The sequence below is a fragment of the Pseudochaenichthys georgianus genome, chromosome 11, assembly GCF_902827115.2.
Source record: "Pseudochaenichthys georgianus chromosome 11, fPseGeo1.2, whole genome shotgun sequence".
Classification (NCBI taxonomy): domain Eukaryota; kingdom Metazoa; phylum Chordata; class Actinopteri; order Perciformes; family Channichthyidae; genus Pseudochaenichthys; species Pseudochaenichthys georgianus.
Genome location: NC_047513.1, coordinates 12,323,078 through 12,348,738, shown reverse-complemented (window position 1 = coordinate 12,348,738; position 25,661 = coordinate 12,323,078). Strand labels below are relative to the sequence as shown.

Below are 25,661 nucleotides of genomic sequence, written 5' to 3'. Positions count from 1 at the left end.
CCTTTCTGTCTCATCTTACATTTTCTTTTTCTACTCCAACATGAAAAGCCAGGTATCTCATTTACAACTTCTCTCCGTATTCTGCTATCCTTTTTTTCTCACCTTGCTCCCTCTCTTCAGTGTAACTCAGACACCTTATGAAGTCATCCCTGTCCATTGTTTGAAGATGTAATAAGAATGTGGGAGTGTGGAGGAGTGTGGAGGAAGCAGACCGATTATTTCAATTGAATTCTAAGACCAAATGTATCCTTTGATTCCTCAATCTGTCTTGCCAATGTTTGCAATTGTATCTGGAAGGGGTAATTTCCAAGTTCAAATATTTAAAATATTTGTTTCAAGGATCCCTAGTTTCAGTTTTTTACTTATACCAGAGACTTGTTTTCACAGTTTCATGTTGTTTTGAACAATACCGCCTGCAGTGAAATCCACTCCCTTCCCTTTCATCACATCTGTTTTACAAATATTTAATTGCCTTGTCCTTTCATTCTTTTGTTAAGATCTCCTCAGACAATCTCTTTTTGTTCCCCCCTTTTGTTTTCTGGCCTCTTTCATCAACCCATGCTGTCCAGCTGTCTATTTATTTATGTCCTACCTTCACAGCTGCTGTGTCCTTCCTCGTAGCCGGCGCTGCAGCTGCACTTCCCAATGGGCACCAGCCATTCCCCCTCGGCGCTGCAATGCATCCTGGGAGGGCTGTCAGCGTCCACCTCGGAGTTGTTGACGCAGTTGCCGCGCACCTCCACCAGCGTTGCGAAGGACGCCTCGGCCACCGTGTCAGGGAACACTGCCAGGTTCTGCACGGTCGCTAGGCAACGCTTGTAGTACACCCGCACGGCCACCAGGGCCACGCAGGCGCCCACGTCCTGGAACGCCAGGTGGAAGCCCTTCCTGTTGAGGTGTCCAATCTCACGCACCTCTGTGTTCAGCTTCATCTTCCTCTCGCCCAAGTCGCCCTGCGTGAAGCTCTCGTCGGCGGCGATGGTGTCGATCTTGGTGTAGCGGTCTTCCCGGGTCACGCCCCCCAGGTCCCTGTCCGTCTCCACGTAGAGGAGGTTGAACGTCTCCTTGCATGTTCCCGCCACACCGGGGATGCTGTTGCAGTCGCGCAGCGTGAACTGGAGCTCCACGAAAATGCGCTGGCCCCCCCGACGCGTCACCCAGCCGGTCTGCAGCCAGTTGTTCTGCTGCATGGGCTCCATCACGTTGCACACCTGGTATGTCCGGATGGGTTTGTACTTCTCATCCACACCGCTTATCTCCTCCCACTGGAGAGAGGAGGGCAGGGGGAGAGGGGGGAGAAGAGGAGAGAAGGACAACAATGAGTATTCAAAGGTGGAAGTGGAGGTGAAGTCAAGAAGATAAAAGAAAGAGGAATGAAGCACAACCGGCAGAGATGGCAAAAGTACACACATCCTTTACTCAAGTAGAAGTACAGATACTCGTTTGAAAAAATACTCTGGTAAAAGTAGAAGTACTGACTAAACTTCTTTACTCAAGTAAAAGTAAAGAAGTATGGGCTTCAAAATGTACTTCAGTAAAAAGTACCCATAACTACCATCTGTTTTAAAGAGTACCTGACCTCCCTTTATATTAATAGAACAATGATGTCATTGTTAGCTAATGAATGTTTCCATGCTGAACAACGGCAACATGACAACGTTTCCATTGGTCGCTCTTCTTTAGAGACGACCAGGAAGTGATGGATACACGGATTGTGTTAAAATCAATAGGCACGCAATGACTCTAAAGAATAATGATCACGCCACCAAACAGATTAAAACTAAAGTAACAAACCTGTTGTGAAAATGTAAGAAGTAGAAAGTACAGGTATTTGTGTTCAAAATATAAGAAGTAGAAAGTACAGGTATTTGTGTTCAAAATGTAAGAAGCAAAAGTAAAAAGTCGTCAGAAAAATAAGTATTGCAGAAAAGTACTGATACCAGAAAAATGTACTTAAGTACAGTAACAAAGTATTTGTACTCCACTACTTCCCACCTCTGACATCCAGAAGGGAGTCATTGGTATATATTTTTAAAAACCGGGAAGCAAATCGATAACATGAGGGAGTGAAGAGACAGAAAACAAAGTGAAGAGATGTGGGCAGGAGGCAACACAGATAATGAAAGACAAAGTCAAAAGTCAGAAAAGTTCATTACACATTCAATACCCGTTGGACATGATGTGATGAGTGGGTGTTTAAAGAAGCATTGGCACTCAGATTCCTTAATAACGTCACAGGGAAAAGAAACCACACGACCCCAGTCATGACATCAGCCTGGAGAGATGTTTCCGAGCAGTGGGTCAGACATTAGTCATGGTTTGCCGGTTTCCTTTTATATCCACCGCCTTTCTCAGAGTGATGGCATTTCATAGGAATGCGTTCAACAACACCCAGGACTTATAAATACCTTTAGATAATGGGCAAATTAATCAAATATATACATTCATTTCTGTCATGTTTGTGAATATTCTGCCTTGAACACGGTAATGGGTTTCATCTTGAATTGATTTCAATAAAAGGCGTACATTATTGGTCCCTCTTTTGACAAGAGCCTTCCTTTTGGACACAACCATTAGTTGAGGGAGAAAAGTGACTAGTGGGGAGGGGGGGGGGGGGGGGGGGGGGGGGGGGGGGGGTGTTCGTGTTCACAAAGGTTTGCCGTAGTTTTTTTGTTTGCGTTCGCTATTTTGTCTGACTTCATGTGGAGGAGCATTTATCATCCCAGCTGTATTATTTCAAATATTTGTTCATATTTCTATTGTTTTAATTTATAAAAAAACATGGTTTTTGTTTGCCCACAATCATAAAGGTGTGTTTTTGCAGAGTACAACAATCCTGTCTTTGTTTTTAAATTATTGTTAAATTCACTTAATCAATATTTCAATAAGATAAGCAATTGTATATGTGTATATAATATGTTTGAGTTTTGGGGGAGGGTATTGCAATATTTGACATACTAAAAAGGGGATTTTATTTTCTTTTTAAATGAAATATGGAAAGAAGGTTGCCACTCCCTCTGTAATGACATCATGTAAAGTAAAGTTACATGTCATGTGCAGTGCCTTGGTGTGTCCAATAGAAGCAGACTCACTACCTCTGGTTGTATTTTATTGAGTGGGTTTGCAGTTTAAGATTGGAACATGTAATCTGATATAGCAATGAATGAATGACGACAGCTCCATGTGACTATTTTATTTACTGTGACGTGATAGAGCACCACATGTGGATCTCTCCCTCTGTCTGTCTCACACACACACACACACACACACACACACACACACACACACACACACACACACACACACACACACACACACACACACACACACACACACACATAGGAAACAGATTGTCTACGATGGCAATGTGATAAACCGCATACTGCCGAGGTGACTAAATCAAAGTGTGCTCCATTGGGGATTGTAGGCGAGTCACACAAGTCCATTAATCTGAAGATTTAGTTTAGCATGCGGTCCAACAGCCACCTCCCGCAGACAGTGACTCAACAGAATCTGCACTAAGCAGTACGTATGTGTCCAACACGGTTTATATAATAATAGACACCTTGGCTGTTACGCAGAAAGGCCACCCTTTAAGCTGGAAGCGGCTGACAAACTGCTTCGGCAGTGGCAGATTCTTTAAAAAAACAACCTCCTGCTTTTATCTTGCAGTCATAACTTAGCGCTGAGGTTTTCACAAGCTACATCGATCGATACTGAGGGGGACCGTTTATCTGTGGTGGCATATCTGTGAGTCTGCGTTGGACACTGCAGCGTCCCAGCCTGCATAAGCACCATTGATTCATGACGATAATGAGCTCTGGTCTGGGAGAGGAGAACACGGGGAAGGAAGAGAACGATGAGTAGAAGAAGGGAAACAGCATGAGCAGAGGAAGGATGCAAATGTGTGGTCCTGGCCAGCTGTTAGGCAAGCAGCTGTTTGAGGAACAAAGCGAGCGAACCAGCACATGTACAAACAAACAGACAAACAGCCACACTTAAGCACACTTACTCCATTGGGGGGGTAGGACGTCCAGCCCAGCTCTGCCTGAGTCTCTTTAGAATTCAGCAGCACCACTGCAGGAGAAGACAAACAGAGAAGACCAGAGGTTAATTTGGGAGGGATTAAAGAGGTGGTTTGCATTTATTTCATCTTGTCAGTAGAAATAAAAACGTCACAGTGGCGACAAAGCACGATACAACGTCGGAAAGGAAGAGCAGAATTAAATGTACATGTCTGACAATGTATGCCGTTATATTTGAAGCCATTAACACTGAGGCAGGCCTGTCCACATCTGGTGAGGGTGAATGTTTCCTTTGATAAGTGCATTTACACCATCTGTCGAGGACTTAAGCCGGACAAAGAGCCTTCCATCTCCCCCTGGCTACAGTAGTAAAAACACAACAGAGGCCGCAAACAACGCGCGAGCATGGAGCGTTCAAAACAAGTCCAGAGACAAACAGATGCTGTTGGATTTCCCTCAAGCTGCGCAGAGTCCACTGCTCGTAACACAGGTTGGTCTCATGGGTTTTAGTTTCAGCACCATGGACAGGGAGCAAGAAAGGGGTTGTGTTCAGCACCTTGGACAGCTCCTCAACATATAGTAGGGTCATGAAAGCAGGGACAACTTTACATTACTGCATGTGTGGTAAGGTAATAGTAAATAGTTGAACACATAATGAGTAGTACGTTAATAATTTAAGTTTATTTTGTAGCTAACACATCTATATTTTAAAAAGGGCCCAGTTATGCTCCATTTCAGTTTTCATAATATACTTTGTGTCTCTACTGGGACGTGTTTCCATGCTTTAATGTTCAAAAGGCTCTTTATTTGTCTCACACTGCCTGTGCTGCAGAACCTCTTTTTGCCCTCTGTCTGAAACCACAGCCCAGTCTGCTCCGATTGGTTAGCTGGCCAGCTCTGTTGAGAGATGTCCCGCCCCTTAGCCTATCATGTACAATGTGTTGGATCGCTAGCCAATATAATTACAAATGTTACTTAGTGATGTCACTATGTAACGGAAGGAAACATGGGAGTCTAATGGAGGCGTTACAGGCAGGGGGGGGAACTTTGGGATTTCAGACCTACAGTAGATAACACAGGAAAGAGAAAGCCCACACAAAGAATAGTAGGGCCCGTTTAACTTCCATTAACCCCACACACACACAGACATTCTAGAAATAGATGTACAAAGGATATTCAATCGAAAAAGTTACATTTCTAAATAATATTAAATCTTTTAAATTCAGTCATTTTTATGCTCGAAACACCAAAAGATTTCAGGTTGCAGATTCATTAATGCAAGTGTGTTAAGCTTTTGATTCTTACTTATATGATTGTAATTGAATATAATGATGGTGGGCTCTTGGTGGCTGTTTTCTTAATTTCACAACATTTTTATTGACAAAAAATGTGTAAATTATATAGAGAATATTCATCAAATTAATCAATTCTAAAAACTCTAAGTAGGTCTTTAGTGGCAATTATATTGTTCTTATCCTTTTACTGAAGTACGGGACATAAATATTACCAGCACTGACAAATATCCCTGATTACAACAAGAGGCCTGCCAAGTACATAAGCACCCTGTTCAGACCACAGTTGGCATAGCAACCATGAAGCTACAGCTCAGCAGTCATGATGTCTGTGAGAAAGGCCGTTGTTTCAAATGCAGCAGGCGTACAGGAGAGCCATCGTCAGCACATGTATCTTAATCTATAATGTAACATCAACGACATATGGCGAGCCGCCTTCCCGCCCCTTTGTTTAAGGATTTTGCTGACATTAAAGTTACCCATGCTCATCTGCTTAAAAAAAGACCTTCCCCCAAACACACACACACACACACACGCACACACACTTTTGAGTGTCTGGCTCTCCGGCAGTGTTGTCATCACCTACAGCCATGAAGCAAAAGGAGTCTGACAACCAGACACAACCATGTTTTCATCACAAAGGTGAAGAGCACTATTTTTCATTCTTTCAAGTGCTACCTCCACTCATCTTTTATTTTGTGCTTTGACTTTCAACACTCTCCGGCACCTTGTAAACAGAGAACCTGTGTGACAGGCAGAGTGGGCAGCAGCCTGTTTGACAGGTAACCATAGCTCCCGTTCTGATTCCATCCCCTCTGCTACATGACACACATTTGGCTATTTTAACAACCGGGCACATGGACGTCCCGGTGAGCAAAGAGCAGAAGCCTACACAGTGTGACTCATCCCATAGGCCTGGTCAAATGTGTGTTTTCCACTGACTCTCATGTTCTGATGAGGAGGCTATGGACAATGTTGGATTGTTGATGTTTTACAGAAGAAAGTGTTGAAATAAACCGGTCGATACATCGGCTGGACGTTCCAAACAAACCTACATATAACTTGCAGCAAAATAAATTAACTGGGAAAAGTACTTTCTCAGTTATTTAAAAATGTTTTATCCCAAGGCCATGACTCCATCAGCTCGTGGGAAGAATATTCAGTAACACTTTATTTTGATAGTCCATAGTTGACACTCTATAAGTCATCAGTGACAACAACACTGTTTCAACAGACGAGTAACACGCATGTAACTAACTGCCAGTAGGACATAAGGTACATCTCGAGTGTCTGTTGACTGTCAACAGGTTATTAACCGATAGTCAACCTCACAAATTGATTTTGAGTAGTTGATTTTCAACTTTGAAGATGTTGACACGATCTACAGATAGTAAGGTTGAATATTGGTTCATAAGCTGTTGCAAAAAACACGTTACTTGTCCGTTTGAACGGTGCTATTGAATGTCAACTTATAGAGTGTCAACTATGGACTATCAAAATAAAGTGTTACCGAATATTCTTATTATAAAAGTAGCAAAAGTGCTATTTGAGAGTCCTAAAAAGGGACTTTCTTCTCAGTGTCAGTGCAGTTTGGATAGCTAACACTTAGAGGCATGTGAGAGTGAAGTATTGTTTCCCTTCTTTTTTAGGGTTTGCTTAAAAGTGAGATACTAGTGCTTTGGCTGAAGTGTAGGGAAGTCTGGCTGGACCATGAGAGATCCTTTACTAAACACTTAACTTTATGATGTTTTGGCTTAACACTACCGGGTGCCCAAAGCATGGTTCTGTGGTAAGCTGATAACATAGAGGCATTTGGATAAAGATCAGAGAGGGAGAGGGACCAAGGGTGGTAGAGAGACGCTGAGGTGGGAAGCAAAGAGAGACGACGACAGAAAATACTCAGCGGAGGAGGGTGAGGAAAGGCAAGAACTTGAAACGGAGAGAAAGACAAAAGAATAGTTGTGAAGAAAGGCAGAGAAAAGAGAAAAGTGCACATGGAGTGCAACTAAAAGAATACTCGGGCGATGCACGGAGGGATCAGTGGGCCTCGGTGAGCAGTCAGTCCGTCAAGTAGAGACTCTGAGGACAGCGTTGGCTCTATGATCACACAGTGAACACATAAGTCCTGTAATCACAGCCGAGTTAGACAGACTAATGGGCCATCGGGGGCAGGAGGGAGAGAAAACACAGAGACACCAAAGTGGAAGAAAAAGAAACACAAAGCAGGCAAAAGAAGGGTCACTGAAAGGGGGGGGGGAGTTAGAGAAAGAACGTGTGACAATGACACAAAAGCTCTCCGTCTGCGCTCGCCATGGCTCTGACTAATCGCTGTAACACATTAGCTCCTAAACACCAACTGCAAAGCTTTTTTTCATAAATAATTGGTCATCATTACAGGACAATGGGGATCTGTGAGCAATTGTTGGGGGGGGGGGGGCATTTGGCCTCAGCACCATGTAGGACACACAAGACAAGACTGACTTCCACACATAAGAGATACAACACAGTCCCGGCTCAGTGCAGGTGACGCAGATGCATCAAGTGGAGAAGTCTACTTCGACATGACTCGGAGAAGTGCAGAATGCTTTGTGTCCGGTAAGAACAAGAAGAGAAGACCTCGGGGAAGGAAGGAGAGCATCAAGTGGCTTTTAGAAACTATAGAGGACTTAAAAAGAAATAGGTATTTGATCATTTACAGCAAGAACACACACACACACACACACACACACACACACACACACACACACACACACACACACACACACACACACACACACACACACACACACACACACACACACACACACACACACACACACGTCCCCAGTAATCGAGCGAAACGTATCTTGAACCCTGTCTTGCAATTCAAACCATACATGTTTGCAAATGTTACCGTTTAGGAGCCACTTTTAGGCATGCTACATCTAGAGTACAACAGTAATAGAATAATCAAATGTTTTATTTCGAATGGAAAACATCGTCTGTATTTGATTTCAGAAAAGAGCCTTTCACGAAGAGTGCAGAACGCATTCTGGAGAGATTGCAGCCTGACTATAAATTGTAGGTTTGAATACGTGTGTGTTGTCGCTGCGAGGTGTTGCCATCTTCTCCTTTGTCGCAGTGATAGGTTTCAATACAAACATATGTACGAGTGAGCGCCACTTCCTCCCGCTCAACCCCCCCCACCCACCCTTCCATCCGTCTGCGGTGTATTAATTGAGCTGTTCAGCCTTGCTGATGCACAAGGACGCGCCACAGTGACGGATACAAAGTGAGCACTGCGGGAAGAGACAGCTGCCGGAGAAACACTCAGGTGAAGTGCTCAAAGCAGGGGCAGCGGGTCTTTGGGGCACCCATTGCTCTCAGGAGGATGGAGATGCTGGGAAGTCGCCTGCTCTCACAAAGCTATGTGCTCCGTGTAGCTGGGGAGGATAACATCGCATTTCAAGAATCTCTAATGATAAGAACTCGGATTATGTTTGCGTGTGCACGGCGCATTAACTTATCGGTAGACCTCCAGCCAAGTGCTTGATTTGAACTGAGAAAAACAGCAGCGAGAACAACAAGAAATGTAACAGTGCTCTCACTAAAGAACTGTGTACAGCGCAGTCAGGAATATAGAGAACTAGCTTAAACACAGCCGTATACACCGTCTCCCACACGCGACCATCCCTACATGCACAGACAACTTAAATCCCTCTCAGTGAAAGGAGATCATTTCATTGGCCGTGGCTGTGTGTGCTTCAGGGTGAGATTAGCACTGGCTGTCCTCACTGCACAGCTCGCCTGCTCCAGCCAGCCAACACAAGGCACAGCGAAGGGCTCAGGAAGCTCCACCTACACCAACAGAGAGAGCAGTGCACGGGCCACTGATGCTCCACTGTGAGGGCCGTCGTCCGAGCACTATCCTTCCTATACAGGAGGAGAGTGGAGGAGAACATGTCGTTTAAAAGCCTGAAGAGAAGATGTGGAGTGGAAGATCAGATATAACATGTTCAGACTCAAGTCAGCCGGCGTCACAGAAATGTGAGACTGGAGAAACGACCTGGACTTCTACGGAACTTGACAAACATGAGACTTGACTCCGTTAGGACTCGCAGGAAGGACTTGAAAGCAGAAACATTACATGATCACATTGTACCCGGCATCACATTGAGACTTCCCTGCAATCACACCTTGAATCTCCTGAAAGGGATTTATTTGCACCTATGCCGCAAAAAAACCGATTATCACAGCTTTGATAACATTAAGGACGTGCATATTGACGGGCAGCTTGCGACTAAAGACAAGTGAGGAGACTTGGTTCCGGCCTCAAACACTGGTGAGTTGACCTGATCTCGTATCAAGTGCTTGATAATTGACGTCTCTATATGACTTGTCTTTATGAATTAATGATACCTTAATTAGAACTCTGTAACTTAAGACTGACTTTGTCAGACGTGAGTCAAGACTAGGACTTATCCATATGACTTGAGTGCTGATCAAGTCTTTTCTTTATGATTTGAGTCCTGTCTAGGACTGATATATGTTCTGACAGACTCATGTATATGACTTGGGTTCTGACTTATTGACACAACGTGATCTAAATAACCTGAGACCTGGCTTGAGACTTGTTGTAACATTCTAGAGACGTGACTTGGACTTGTGTTAACAACATGAGACTTTGCTTGTCTCAATGACGAAGTTTCCCAGTGTAAAATGATATCTATATGTAGTAGAAATACAAACAACAAAGTAGGGAACTTCGCTGTACATGTATACACGCAGCAGATGTGAAATACACAGGTATGTTCACCTGTAGCTGACCGTCTGTACATCGGGTAGTTTGTTGATCAGGGACAGGGAAACTAACTCTCCCCTCCCCACTGGACAGACGTATGGAAGCAGAAGCACTCCTGAGGCCGGTTGGGATTTACAGTGTTGCTCGAGGACACAGCAGGGCGGGAACATGGGACTTGGAGGGGTCTGAATCGCAGCACTTGATATGAAAGATGATCTCTCCGTTTGCTGCACCATGCCGCTGCTCACAGACGTGGGAGGGAGGTAATATATAGTTCTATAGAAGCAATACAGTAATGCCTCTGTAGGACAGATAACAAGGATACATGGACTGGGATATGAGGTGTCACATAAAACACAAACAGGCACATAAAAGATAACTGCTGCGTATAAACGGACACACACACACACACACACACACACACACACACACACACACACACACACACACACACACACACACACACACACACACACACACACACACACACACACACACACACACACACTAACTTCAAACAGGGCTCTCCTTTTAAAAGTCATTACACTTTTAACTTCAGTAACGAGGGTGGGCTGTTTGCTCTCAAAAAGCCCACCATGAAATGACCCACATGACGCATGACAATGGGGTGAACGCTTAATCGCCATTATTGTGCAGCACATGCTCCTCTTACAGCGTGCTACTGTACATACAGTAAGCCTGCCGAGCAGTATACACCACATGTAAACTAAGTGTTTCATACTAAAGGCATACATACAGTATTCAAAGTAGGGCTGCTCGATTATGGCAAAAATCATAATCTCGATTATTTGGGTCAATAATTAATATCACGATTATTAAAACGATTATCCATTTACTTTGAAAACATTGAAAAACATGTGAACAGTATGTGTTTAACAGTTGATCACCCTGAACTTTGAGTATAATTCAACTGAAAAACCAATAAAACATTTAAAAAAAAAATATATATAATAAAAATAATCGTTTTATTTCGATTAGGTTGTTTTCGTAATCGTTGCAAGCCAAAATCGTAATTGCGATTAAAATACGATTAATTGAGCAGCCCTAATTCAAAGTACAGCTGCTATTCATGATCATTTATATCATGGATGTTGATGTTTTTTCTTTCATGTATTGTTGTAATATATTAGCGAGTTAATTGTATTTTATCGAACCAAAAGTAAAAAAATATATATATATTTATTAGGGCTGTCAAACGATTACAATTTTTAATCAGATTAATCACAGTTTAAAAATTAATTAATCATGATTAATCACCATTCGAACTATGTCCAAAATATGTCATTTATTTATGTATATTGTTGTGGGAATGGAAAGATAAATGAAAGAAGGCGGATATATCCATTTAACATACAGTATCTATGTTTATTATAACATTTTTCTGCATGTCAAAATGAAAGACAACCCACACACCTATCAATCATCAAACCGTGGGGTCTTAATTTATTACGTGTTGATTTCTATCAACGGGGGAGTACTTCAGGAAAGTCGACAGAGGGGGGGGGCTAGTGGAGTACTTCGTGACCACAGAGTGTGAACGTTGTGATCAGCTGTTTTAGCGCAGTTCTCCAGTGATGGGGGGAGTCTCCCTCCGCAGCCGGTTGGCGTAGTTTTGGCACAATTCCGTTGTACAGACCGACGTTAACAGCAGCCCTGTCTGTGCACACGGAGACCGACTCTGTCGTCCGGTGATCTAACCGCCTTCTGGAAAAGCTTCACAAGTACGTCGGTATGCAAATGCGCTTTGTGACACAAGTGACGGTACGCATTTCAGATTACGCACATAACCTGCGTACCAGTTATGTGCACCCCTGTACCAGAGCCATATTATTACTATTATATGGCTCTGCCCAGCGCCATATAGATAGAAGAGTTACGACACCGGAAGTCCAAAAACGGTTATCGTCACGTGGTTCATGTCGACGAGGATCGTTCCCCGGAAGTTCATGGCGGGCAATGTGAATGCATTGATAACAGGAGATAGAACTACGATTTTTGTTAATTATTAGTGAATAAAGGTTTTGATTTGCAATATTTATACAACAAATCGATATGTGTATGTATTTACATCAATATGTTTTAAAAAATAAAATCGAATTTGCTAATATTAAGTGATAATATTAGGATTAGTGTGAACAGCTAGTTTACATGTTACTAACAGTGCCTTGGTTAAAGAGCCTGTTGCTGTTTATTTATAGCTTTGAATTCTTTCAAACCAATATTATCTTCTTAAACTTGTATGGTAGTCAGGAGCATCACTTTCTAATGTTTATTGATACATTTAGAGGGAGGGAATCTAAAGTAATGCTTTAAAATTCAGATTGGATTCATTTCTACCATTTTCTTAAATTCATGGTAGTTTCAGTAATCCCATGGTAATTGAGGACACAAGCTATCTAAATGACTAATGTCGTCTTTATGGCTTTCAGAAAGGACAGGAGACCGACAGGTGGCTATCAAAGGACTAGCAGCAGCAGCAGCAGCAGCATGATGATGTTAAATGTGTTGTTTTAGGAACATCCATTGCAAATACATGGAGTTCAATAAACATTGAATAGCATATCATGCAGTTTGTCGGTGCCTTTTCCTCCGTGTTGTCCTGGTTTGCTGTGCTGCCTGCCTCCTAGTCGCCGCCATGGTTTGCTGTGCTGCGTGGGGATGCTCCAATCGCTCAGAGAAAGGAGTACGAATGTACGGCTTCCCCACTGACACAGAGCGGAGGAAAAAATGGCTGGCTCAAGTCAGCAGGAGCAATTTCACGACCAACAGCAACACAATATGTGATGTAATTATATACAAACACTGCATTTGCACTTTTTCACCAAACGAAAACCACACCATTGGGAAAGCTTAATGTTTTGTTTAATACAAAAAAACAGGGAAAGGCTTGAAAAACACAGAGTTGAGACTCAGGGTGCAGGGTGAGGGTCTCAGTGCAGGTATTCAGGCTCCATTGAATCCCCCTCTGGTTCTTGTGCTGAAAGAGGGAGTAACAGACAGGAGAAAGGGTTATACTTATACACACCTATATAGCACACCTATTGGATGGGAAATGCCTTGGGGAGATAAGGTGTTTACTTATATAAAACAGTAGTATTAAACGTACCTTGTGTTTTCACTCTCACTTAAGTCCCTCTCCCTTTGCCATCAATCCAGAATCAGCTGAGCTGCAACATTATACAGACAGGTAATAATCAACAGAATCACAAGGACACAATATGGCTCTGCTAAAAACACTCACTCTTACACGCACCAAAGTTATATTGATCTAATATTTAACTCCCTCCACCCCCGCATACAATCCCGTTTAGAAGCCCCTCTTCTCTAATTCAACATGTTGGACGAAATGACATTAAGAGAACGGAATGTACAATTAAAAGGCTGTTCAACGTGTGTTGCTAACTTGCTTCGGTATGCTAGCTTAATCTGTTATCTGTAAACGTTCCCTAAATCTACTAATTTAGGGATAATCCACTGACATCCTTTAATACACATGTTCATTTGAATCAGATGTACTGATAATATCCGCAATATAAATCTGTAAACTTCTTCTTACCTTTAAAAGTCCGTCACGAACGGTCTATTATGCTGCAACTCCACAGCTCTGCCAGCCTTGGCGCTAACTTCCGGGGAACGATTGAGAGGCTCCACGATCCGCCATTGCTGTAAAAAAGTGGTCCATTGGAGTGAACGGAGATGTCGTAACTCTTCTATTAAATAGCTCTGGCTCTGCCCTGTACTACAGCAAGAGTATTCTCCGTCGGGACTTCCTGCAACAACACCACGCCGTTATCAAAGATGTTCTATTGAGAAGACGATCACTACGTGACAAAAGTTTTCAAAACCGTGGCTACTGAAATCAATCTTACTAACTGCTGTCTGTGCAATTTACTCCGCGAGTTGGCGGACTTTATTTTGCTTACTTTAACATCATTTTTCATGGTGGGGCTAAGCCATTTCTTGGTATGGGTGTAGCCTACCCCAGCCATACCCTGGCGCTGCCACTGGTGGCACGTATGGGGCGGGCCATTCTGCACATGCGTTAAATGCGTTAAATATTAACGCAATTAATTAAAAAAATTAATTACCGCCGTTAACGCGATAATTTTGACAGCACTAATATTTATATATATATATATCTCTTTTTAACGGGGGATGATATATATACAAGGTGAAATGCAACACATGTTGGCATAGTAACAATGTGTTTTTGGAGCACTTGCAGCATTGTTCATGCAGTTACCATGTTTTTTGTTGTCTATTTTGGTTGATTTGAGTGAAATGTGCTATTATTTCACTTCGCTTTACTTCGTCATAGGCAGCTATGTGTGCTACTGTTAAGCAGAAAATGTGCAATAAATAAAAGTGTTTTTAAAAAGAAAATGTGAGCCAGACTTAGCCTGTTCGGGTTAAGGCTGCTCTTTAGTGCTCATCATGCACCAATTTCACTTTCAAAAGTAAGACTTTCTGTGGCTGGCCTCTGAAGAACACTGAGAACACTCGGAAAAAAGACAGAGTCAAGGTTTCCTCTTCAGAAATGACAGTCTTAAATGTAATAAAAAAATACAATTAAGATGTGAAGAAATGTTACCTATTATGTCAAAACCTCCAGGGAAATGAAAGCGTCAGTGGACTTTGAAGACAACACAATGTCACTCGCACATTATGTCTCCTTCTGCCTCCTCCTACAGTCCTCAGCGTGTCCTCCCCTTTTCCGCTTCTCTCTACCTCTCCGGCAGTGGCCGTCTTGAATCTGAATGACCAGCTGTTAAAACAAATCGCTTCCAGGGGGGAATAAAGCAAGTGTGTGTACGCACGTGTGTGTGTCCTCGAGGGGATTAAAGAAAAGAGCCATTGAGTGAGTCAGAGAGACTGCAAACGCAAAGAGTGTGTGTTAAAGAGGGAACAACATGCTGGAGAAGGACAAAGTAGGCAATGTGTTAAAAAATAAATAGTGAGAACGACAGGTTGAGTCAGGCACCTGAGGAAGAAAACGACATGCTATTAAAGTTATGCCTGCTGCTAGTGAATAAGTACACACCTGCAGGGTGTATTTTTTACAATATGTTGCAAAGCTCAAAGGCGTAGATATTCCCTGCTTTTATTTGTGAGAAGGACACGGGGAAAGGAGTGAGACTAATCGTGAAGTAAGGGAAGAAACATGCCGAAAGCAAGGGACAGAGCAAGACAGAGAAACAGATAAAGAAACCAGAGGCCAAAGGAACTTACTTTCCTTTGCAGGATCCTGTAAGAGGTTGTAATTGGTTGTCTGGATTGATATAGTGCGCGCCGTGTGAGCGCTGTCAGGTCTTTGTGTTACGACAGAGTGGCTCCTACAGGCCTGCGAACAGACTGAAAGTCAAACTCCTGCAAAGTGGAACAAGGCGACATGCACAGCAAAGACTAGCCTTGTAAAAAATGTAAAAGCAATATTTGGAAAGAGATTGGGTGATATATTAAAGTCAAATGTAACTCTGAAGAAAAGTGCACTCTTCAAAGAACGCGTCAGGTTACATTTGGGAGGCAGACATCCAGAATATTTTCCTTCGCTGCCGTGACTGCTGGCTCAGGTTCATGAAAGCCCTTTTAAAGGACCGAGTGGACCACGCAAGTAGAACCTATTTAAAGGATGGACAGAATGGTAAGCGAAGAGGCGAATGCAGTAACCACTTTCAAGAAAAGTCACAGCACTAAGAGCAGAGTGCTGGGAATAAAAAGTTGAGATATGCCTTGGTACATCAGGCCGGCGAACATGTTGGGGAAAGGACTCTCAGATAGAGGAATAACAATGAAACAGTCGGGTGACGAAGGAGATAGATACCTATATATAGACGAGATGTTCCACCAGGCTGGAATGACTCAGCAGTTTGGGCTCATGGCCTTGCTGCCAATGGAGCCTAATGAGTGCAAAGTAGTCTAGAAGAGTCTGCGGGGCTGGATGCCAGAAGGAATACATCAGAAATAAGCACAATCTATGAACAGTAAACATTTGTTTGGTCGATTTAAATAACCAAGAGGAAGTGGAACTGACAGTTCATTCATATCGTTGACTCTTTATCATTTAGGGCATTACATGTGGCAGGAATAATCAACTTCAGAAAAGAGCACTTTGTGCAGCATCATAGTTGTATCCTACATAAAAGGAAACAACCACGGCAGTATATGTTCGGTTTAGCGGCGTGGTCGAGCGAATACATCCCGGGATGAAAGCGTGGTCGTCTCAAATGGGACGTGTTAACCCTCTATCCCACACAGTGAGTATCAGTGCCGTGTCAGAACGTGCTGCCTTAAAAACGGAAACAATTTGTTACATTTTTATATTCAAAAGCTTCTTAGTGAAACATATATTTTCACTCCACTATTGTTTTCCAAAAGCCGCTTTTTATTGGCAAGCGGCTTTTGGAAAACAATAGACATGAATTGAACCAAGTAAATAAAACAAAGGCTGCTGTTTTTCCCAAGTAACACCCCGTCAACACTGGAATGTACACATGAAGTAATCCAAGTATTTTTTATTACAAAAACAAGCATGCATTTGATTCCCTGAGCCTCCTATCAGACCAGATATCCACGTGTTAGCGCACGCACTGCCCTCTTTAAAAAGGGATGGTACGGATATGTACACTTAGTATGCACATACAGTATGTGGTGCTCAGTGAGGCATCTCTAAATGCGCTTGCATAATATAAGGTCATGACTGCACATATTGGAGGAGGAGTTGATATACTGTAGGAAAGATACAGACATGTCCTAAGATGGAAACTAGCCAAACAGAAGAAACCCAAGTGGGAAGTTGAAGCACACGGATCGCTGCATTGGTACAGCTAAACATTTACAAAAGTAAGATCAGTTCGCATTACAGTAAATCATGTTTATGTATCGCCTTGGATGCCACATTCTGAAATATATCATGCTTATTGCATATACATTTCATAAACACTAGAACATGTTTCACTGAAGTCCGATGTAGTAGAGCTGACGTCCCCTCTTGATATGACACACAGACACATCGTTGTGTTCCATTCAGGAGTCACAAGCTCCCATAGTAACCTTTGGAGTGCTTTCAAAGTCATAACAACACAGACAAGATTGGCATCCCTTATGTTACATGCACTTCCACAGGTCAGCTGTGTGTGTGTGTGTGTGTGTGTGTGTGTGTCCTACATGCCTCACTTGCGAGCCTTTCAGAGCACTGTTGAATAATAGAAGTGTGTATCTTTGCACGGTGCCACTGCTCTCCCTCAGTCCCTCCTCAGTCCAGCGAGCCGGGCTGCCAGCAGACTGCATTATTTAAACGCGACGCTTCATTCAGGCCCCTGTCTCAAATGGAGCCTGCTGGGGGCCCGAGAGCTTGGTGTCAGGGTGACATCATGGTTGGACAGGGAGGGCATGAGAGAGAAAAGGAACACCTTTTGTAATCATCCCTTACAGCACCATCATCTGCTCTCCCCTCCATACGCCACGTCGACACGGATCATTACGTTAGCACCTGCCACATGACGGGTAAGTGTTGGCAGTGGCAGGTACACATTGTAGGTCTCCTGCCACCATTGCATTGCTTTATAAAATGAATACTGTGTTTAAAAAGCAACACCCATTATTATTATTATTATCTTGTTTATTCCATATTTCTATTCTCTGGTGTTTACAATTCTCAAGCGATTCTACATTTGCAGTTTCAGACAAAATATAGAGTTGCTGGACAGTGGAAGAAGAGGAAACAACTCATTTCAGACGCTGAGTCAACGATTGTTTAACCTCCTGCTCTCCAATTCCCCCCCCCCCCCTGGCTCCTGTGGGGAGTGTCCACACTACTGAGTGTGTAAGTCGCTTTGGATAAAAGCGACTTACAAGTGACTTGTAATGTAATGTAATGTAAGCGAGGAGAGGAGCGTTACATAAGTGCAGAAGTGCTGACTTTGTTTTCCCTCTGGTTCAATTTGAGAACCACTTTGGAATTAAATGAGGTCGTCTTCTTCGACATTCACCTCTCCCTCCCTCCCTCTTTCTCTCCCCCTTTCTGCTTCGCTCTTTACCGCCCCCTCTCTCTTCTATTCACTGTCAGCTTGAAGAAAGAGAAGTGTGTGTGTGTGTGTGTGTGTGTGACGTGTGTGTGTGTGTGTGTGACGTGTGTGTGTGTGTGTGTGTGTGTGTGTGTGTGTGTGTGTGTGTGTGTGTGTGTGTGTGTGTGTGTGTGTGTGTGTGTGTGTGTGTGTGTGTGTGTGTGTGTGTGTGTGTTTACAGGGCTAACTGGGGTCAACATGCACAAATAACAAGAAACATAAAGACACATGTTGCGTACGTTTGAGAAATGCACAGCAGGATCCATATTTGTATTGTTTTCCTCTAAGGTCATGTTTCTCTTTCGTAGGTCCTGCATTCTCCTCAGGGTTCAAAGTTCACAGAACTGAAGACATGCATGAACACAGCAGACAATAACAGAAAAGCATTCCTTGTATCTCTCCTATTTTTCCACCTTACCCTGCAAAGCAAACATTACCCTGCAAAGAGGTAAACAAACTACCCCTACTTACTGAGAAGCAAAGAACATAATTTCACAGAAAATAAGTCTTCGAAAATAGTCATTAAGATGCTGGAATGCTTTAAAAACATGTAAGACCTTGGTAGGAAATCACCAGCATTACAATGAAAACATGTTCTTCAATAGCAAAGCAGGCTGCTAACAGGGCACTTCTGCTGCGGTTGCCATTTAAATCACAAACGTGGCCTTCAGGAAATATGAATTGAAAATATCAAGAGGTGACGTGAGAGGAATGGAAGACTTCTACCAGCCTAACGCACCGGACGATCAACACGTCTCAGATCCATACAGCGCCTGTTAAAGGTCTCGAGGGAAAGAAGTTATTTAAAGGCGTTCTAGTATGCTCATTTGTAGGTTCATATTTGTATGCTGTGTCTCTACTGTGACATGTTTCCATCCTTTCATTGTGTTCTCATACTGGCTGTGCTGCAGCACCTCTTTTCACCCTCTGTCTGAAACCAGAGCCCAGGCTGCATATTACATAAGACTACCACTGCGCTAAGATTCCTACAAATTCACACACCGTTGGCCATGCCATGGGGAGCCACTCTGGGTAAGTATCTTGCCCATGATACATCGACATGTTGACTGCATGGCTGCGATCGAAACCCACAACGTTCCGATTCAAATACGACCGCACTCTCTCGCAGCCACAGTCGCTCTATACCCAATAGAAACGCAACATAGTGATGTCACTATGTTGGGGAAGTTCACAAAGGAGTCTGACCGAACATTGAAGTCACTACGACACACCTGTTGCTCGCTGTGAGATGCAACACATTGAGGGAACAGCTTAACGCAAGGTGATACATGTTAAGAGTTTCCACTAGCAAATTGGTTTGTTGTGGCAACTCTACCATTCTGCCCCTTCAGTCAATGTGGGGACTCGTGTGCAACTGGCGATGATTAAGGTAGCGTCTGCCTGGTGTCCGCGCAGCGTGAACACTGTGTCTCCCCTCACAGGTCAGCCCCTGATTGGCCGGTGTGTACTACTTTCCCAAATGATAAGACTAAAGTGTGTTTTTGCCCTTTGACATCATGAGACGCTGATTGGGTTAATTACTGTAAGTGCACGTAGGATGCAATCAATACATCCATCACCCGCTGCGTTCACACAAACCTGAAGCTCCTCAACTCGGTGTTAACAATCACCTAACCCCGCCCATACACGCATGCCCCATACACAAGTGATGCTTGTACGACATATAAACACCATTTATTTTTGATTTGACAGAGGCGCTCTTTATTTCAGGATGAGAGACAGCTTATTTTGTAGTTTGGTGTCAATTACAGCACATGTTTACTAAACATAGGCGGAGAGCAGCCGCTGCCAGAGAGGAAACAAGGGTTCGGTTTGCCTGGCTCATGTATTTCAATGTCTCTACAAAGGAACTCTGGATGGACGTATTCACCTCTTTTCTCAAGTGCAACAGCAATCAAAGCGCACACAGATGTCTTCTTCTGAACTTGTGTATTTTCCAACACACCATGTACAGATATGACTAACATATCACCCCATCCCCATGTGACCGTGTCTCGGTGCTGTTGCCGGGGGATCCTATATGGAATGACACCAATCAAACAGCCTTGCTTGCCTCAGAAAACCTCCCCGGGTTGATTGTTATTTGCGCCTCTGCTCAGCCCCTTCAATCTGAAACACTTAGCACCCTGATTGACTGCATCCCGGGGCGAATGCCATAGGTATTCATTTGCATTCTTATACACACCGTGTATCATTACCTTGCCCTCTAACTCATATCTTGTCTCACCCTTTACTCTCCCCTCCCTCCATGAGCAGTAATGAAGAGACAAGTTGCTCCTATAAGGGCAGGCTTCAGGCCTGCATTCCATCCTCTAATAGTCTCGCATCAACTCATGTCAAATAACCTCTGTCTGATGGCCACGACAGCGCTATGATGTGTGGAAATGCAGCAGTTAAACTAGGTCAATACATATGCATTAGCCATCTGCTGAGTATGTCAGTAAGAGTGGATTATTTCACATTCAAGGAGATGATAACCTCATCTTTAAGCCCACTTAACTTTATGATTAAGCCTTTTCCTTTTAGGAAGTGCGCTCTACTGATCTGAATAAATGCACAGAGGAATCCGCTGAGAGAATATAGTTTGTACCCCATTAGATCTACACAATTGAAACATTTGAAAAAGGCTCAGTCCATTTCACTAAGGCCCATCTCAAGGGACAGGTACACATTGTGAGGTAATCCTGTTGCTTTTTACTTGTTCATACATTTATCCGTTCAGCACCAACAAGCTCTTATAACCTCTCTTTATTGGTTTGGCGGGAACAATCTCAGAGAAACATCCCGATGTGCAGACAAAACAAAAGTGATCAGGGATCATAGTGACTTGTTTAACAAGGTTACATGATCCTTAATACGTTCTGAATGGATAACTCGCCCAGCTCGACTGTGGGAGCCGTGTCACCAGGTCCAGGCATTGGGCATAGCTTGTGTTTTACTGCAGCCTGTGAGCAGGGCTCTCTCGCGGTACATTAACCGCCTCGATGTAACTCAGTGACAGATTCCACAAAATAAAGTCAGCACTCTTCCAGCTTCGGGGATCTTCCTGCTCTCTTTCCTCTCATCGCCTTCTCTCGTGTCTTTTCCCAGAAGCCACCCCATGTGTCTTATAGCTGCCCTCAGGCAGACACTCCTCAGCCTACCTCTCCTCTTTGATTCTCTCTGCATCTCTCCTTGTCCTGGTCCCCTCTCTTCCTCCACTTTACCCTGAGGGACATCCCCACCTCACTTCATCCCGCCATCTATTCATCTTTACTCCCTCTTCCTATCATCCGAGTTCTGTCAGAACCACGTCTGTGGACCGGTACAGTCCCCCTCTCAGGCCCAGCGCCCATTAGCCTCTGCATCGATCTTTGCTGCGTCGATGAGCGATAGCAGCAACGAAGAGATAGAGGGAAAGACAAATTGATAGCTGAATGGACAGATGGATGGAGAGAGAAGAGGGGGACTGGAGATGAAATGAGGTGAGTGATAGATTAAGCAGGGCGGAAAGAGAGGAGAGAAGTAGGGAAATACCAGAGAGGTAAAGAGCAGAGGGAGAGGATGATGGAAGGAGGGAGGCGATGTATTGTGGGGCCATTCGTCAATAGCCAGCAGCGCAACCTCGGGGATCGATGGGGCCGACAGCTAATCAGTCAATAGGCTCCATAACTAGCTCTGCCGTAGCGACGGAGAGGGAGAGACGGCTTGGTCATAGCAGTCAATAGAGCAGAAACACAGACTGCCCGTCCACTCTGACATGGAGGAAGAGGGAAGGGTAATCGGGAGAGAAAGAGAACATGGGTTTGATTAAATAGACAGGGATGAGATAGAATGAAGTCAATAGAATAAGATCAGGTTTTGTGTTTTAGAGTACACATTTGGGGAGTAAAGTCAAAGCACTTTAAAACTACATATAGATCCACACAGTTTGTAGAGGAGTCTTTGAGGTGAGCTGGATCACCAACAGCAGACTTTGATAAAGGGTATTGTTCTGTTCCCAACAGCACTCAAATTGGTTTCTTTTAAACCGTGACAAAGCTTAACATTGTTGTATTGCTGAAATTAAACTTGAAACATAAAGTGGTTGGATGAGAAACCTTTTTAAGAAGGCACTGCCAAATTATGTTGGGTCAATATTGAATGTGTTGTTTTTTAGAGCAATTTCAATCATTGTATTGGGAGGACTTCTTTTTTTTTTTAAATGGTGTGCTCTTTTCTTAAGAAGGCACCAAACAAGGAAATATCTCGTACTGTATATCGTTTGACTATCGTCCTTAACTTCACTACTTATCAACCAACACATGAGGGTTGTGGAGAATGTGGGCACCAGTAACATTAAAAGGAAAAAAAGTGCATTGAGTTCACCAGTCAGCTAATGTCAGCCAAACCTGTACAAATAATACAGTAGTACAATAGTACAATAGTGCAATACAATAGTGCAGCTATAACGTTAGATTCATATCAGATTGGAGCTCATCATCAGCTCAAAATCAAGCCGGGTGCTCCGCAAGAGGCCAGTCACTGTATTAAAGACACAAATAGAAGAAGACGAAATCTAAGGACTTACACGTTACACAGAGCTGAAAATGGAAGTGCCAGAATACGTAGAAATGTAAAAGCTCCTCAGCAAGTGGTCCATTCTTAAAAAACACACACCCACCAGGAGTCTTTGTGAAATGATGGTTATTAATTATCATGCCAAGGCGTTAAATAAATAATGCAGTGGAGCAGCAGCAGTACACTGCGTGGTTAGAATGCCAGCCTGTGCCAAACCACAGCAGCAGTAGGTCAGTAATTAATGAAATCAAAGAGCTGCTCTAATGAGATACAAAGAGCACTTCACTGACTGGCGACTCCCCCCTTGGGTAAACCAGAACCCAATATAATGCAAAAGCAGGCAACAAGTGCACATAGTACAACTAGTTTGGTCTGAATGCATATCTACATGCGCACACACACCACGTTGCAAAGACACAGGGGCAGAGTTTAACACCGTGTAGTCACAAACCGCACACAAATGAACTTAATATTTCCGGCGATGTGAGAGGACACAGCAGCTTACGCTCCTCATGTGTACTACTGGCTGTTAAGAGCCACAACCCCCTTTTTCCACACCCTCCCCTTCCTCACTTTTCCGCCAGCGATTATCGCATTTCATTTCTCCACAGCCAATTGTTTATTTGCTTATCGCCATGCAGATGATAGAACATAATGAATCTGCTAATTCCCTATTTTTGCACGGACCAATTCTACAGTTTATGTAAATGGGGGGGAAAGCGCGACTGGTTGTACAGCGCGGGCCGACTGGCTGACTGGAGGATTTAATTATCGGGGCTAATTACTTGTTTTTTTCTCCAACTGTTAACCACAGGGCTCCACCGCTGCCGCTGCTACACTTCCCTGGGTGCCAATGCCTGAGGCGGACACTGCTTTCAATGGAAGATGAGTTGCCGAGAGAACACGACAGGAAACAAGGAAGTCTTTTCTCAGCTTGACATTTTAAATGATCAGTTTGCCATGTGTCAGTGTAAAGGTTGGAGACTTTGCCGTGAAAGAAGGTATTCATTCATTTCAGGGTGCAACACAACTGAGTATACAATGGACTAACATTCTTTCAGTTTTCCCAACAAATAATAAACACTGTGGCCATCCTAAAGTGCCATTAGTAGAGGTACTACTCCTTTACATCTTTATTAAAAGAGGCCCTATTAAGATTTCTTTGAGTTTCCCTTGCCTAGCCTGTTGCATTTGTGTTTTGTGCATAGTCTGAAAAGGCAAATAGCAAAGTTCCCCCAGGGAGTTTCTTTTCAACTGAAATGTGACTACTCTTTTCACTTCCGTAACACAATGACATCACAATGTAACACTTGGCTTGCACTCCAACACAATGAACATAATAGAGATGTCCTATCCGTTAGCCTAAGTGGTTGACCAATCACAACAAAGCTTGCCAGCTAACCAACCAGAGCAGACTGGGCTCTGGTTCAAAACAGAGGGTGAAAAGATGTGAGAAATAAACACTTTTTGAATATTTAAACATGTCGAGGAACAAAATACAATTAGGAAACATGAAATGTGCATAATAGGGCTCCTTTAAAACAAACCATGTGATACCTACGCTAAAATGTAATTGAGTACATCCACCATTCATTCCCCATGCTACTCACATTTCTGACGCACAGCCACAAGTGACGCACACATGCTCATGTTCTTCAGAGGACAGCTGTGTGTCTTTGTATATGTGCATCGGCACACATGTGTTCATTTACAAATGTGTAGGGGTATGTGTGTGGTGATGGAGCCAAAGCCAAATCCTCAGGACAGACTTGAAGTGACGAAGAGCAGCAACATGTTGAGTGAGGAAATGTGCAGATGGGGTCTAAGGTAATTATAGTTCATCAATATGACAACTCAGCTCTCACTAATCATGCCATTAATATGCAGACATATATTTCCCCTTAATAACAGCATTTTCCTAATTAGGCCCGACTAATTGTGCAGCGATTAGAAATATTGCAAGGTTGTTGTTTTTTTATAACATTCTGTCATCTACAATATTATGGGATGTCCAAAAGGGATAGTTATATAGAAGCATGGGGCCTACCTTTAATATGGTATTACAGCTAGGGAGAGAAAAGAGCTTGAGGTAGATTTTTGAACTTTGAATTGATCACAGTTAGTAGTTTAAAGGGGCCATATTAGGCTGCTTTTCAGGTTCATATCTGTATTCTAGGGGGGGGTTTACGTGCTTTCATACTGCCTGTGCTACAGCACCTCTTTTCACCCTCTGTCTGAAACCAGATCCCAGTCTGCTCTGATTGGTTAGCTTGCCAAACAAAACATTTTAACCCAAACTATAATCCTTCCCTGGTCCGAACCAAGTCATGTTTGAGGATAATCCCCATCCAGCCTTCGCCATGGCATTGGCACATCACAGAAAGTCTTTTATATAAAAATCATTGTAAAATAAGCTGTAAAAATGGAGGACACTATGCAGAAAATACGCACATTTTAATGTTTACGCAGAACAAATCTATCATATCTGCACAACATCGATCAACATTTCTGCACCACTAGATTTTAATCACAGACACTTTTCCTCACCATAAAATACCCTAGACACTTTTATACCGACATCTTAATGCCCTGCAGTTGACTTACCCTGAAGGTTAAAGTGTAAACGTCATATGTCTTGACCTCTAAAGTCTTCCTGGACACCTTGTATAAAAAATATCACTACAGCCAGTGAAAGGTCAAAGATTATGTCCCCCGAGGTGTCTGCCTATCGATGGAGGGGTCGCGTCCACGCGGGGGAGCAGTATGAGAACCAATCCGAGCACCTGGAGCAGCTTGTAGAGGGATTTGATCAAATGTATACTCCTCGCTTTACAACCCAGAAAGCCTCCAGGCATTTTATACCCTCATGTGCAAATCATTGATGATGGATTGACGAAGGCTTTTGATCACAAGGTGCTTT

The 25,661-nt window shown here is 43.3% G+C and overlaps 1 protein-coding gene and 1 long non-coding RNA gene across 5 annotated transcripts in view; both read right to left on the bottom strand.

Moving 5' to 3' along the window:
* LOC117455135 (ephrin type-A receptor 7-like) overlaps positions 1-25,661 on the bottom strand; it is a 179,895-nt gene that overhangs the window by 136,166 nt on the left and 18,068 nt on the right. For all 4 annotated transcript variants that reach the window (XM_034094517.1, XM_034094518.1, XM_034094519.1 and 1 more), the window contains exons 2-3: positions 4,013-4,077; positions 593-1,265 (exon numbers count right to left, since the gene is read on the bottom strand). In XM_034094517.1, the coding sequence (XP_033950408.1) occupies positions 593-1,265; positions 4,013-4,077 (738 nt within the window). The remainder of the gene's footprint in view (positions 1-592; positions 1,266-4,012; positions 4,078-25,661) is intronic.
* On the bottom strand, positions 13,046-13,768 carry LOC139434830 (uncharacterized). Its single transcript, XR_011644136.1, has 3 exons — positions 13,675-13,768; positions 13,225-13,285; positions 13,046-13,095 (listed from the first exon to the last, which is right to left on the bottom strand). It is a non-coding gene; the product is annotated as an uncharacterized lncRNA (long non-coding RNA).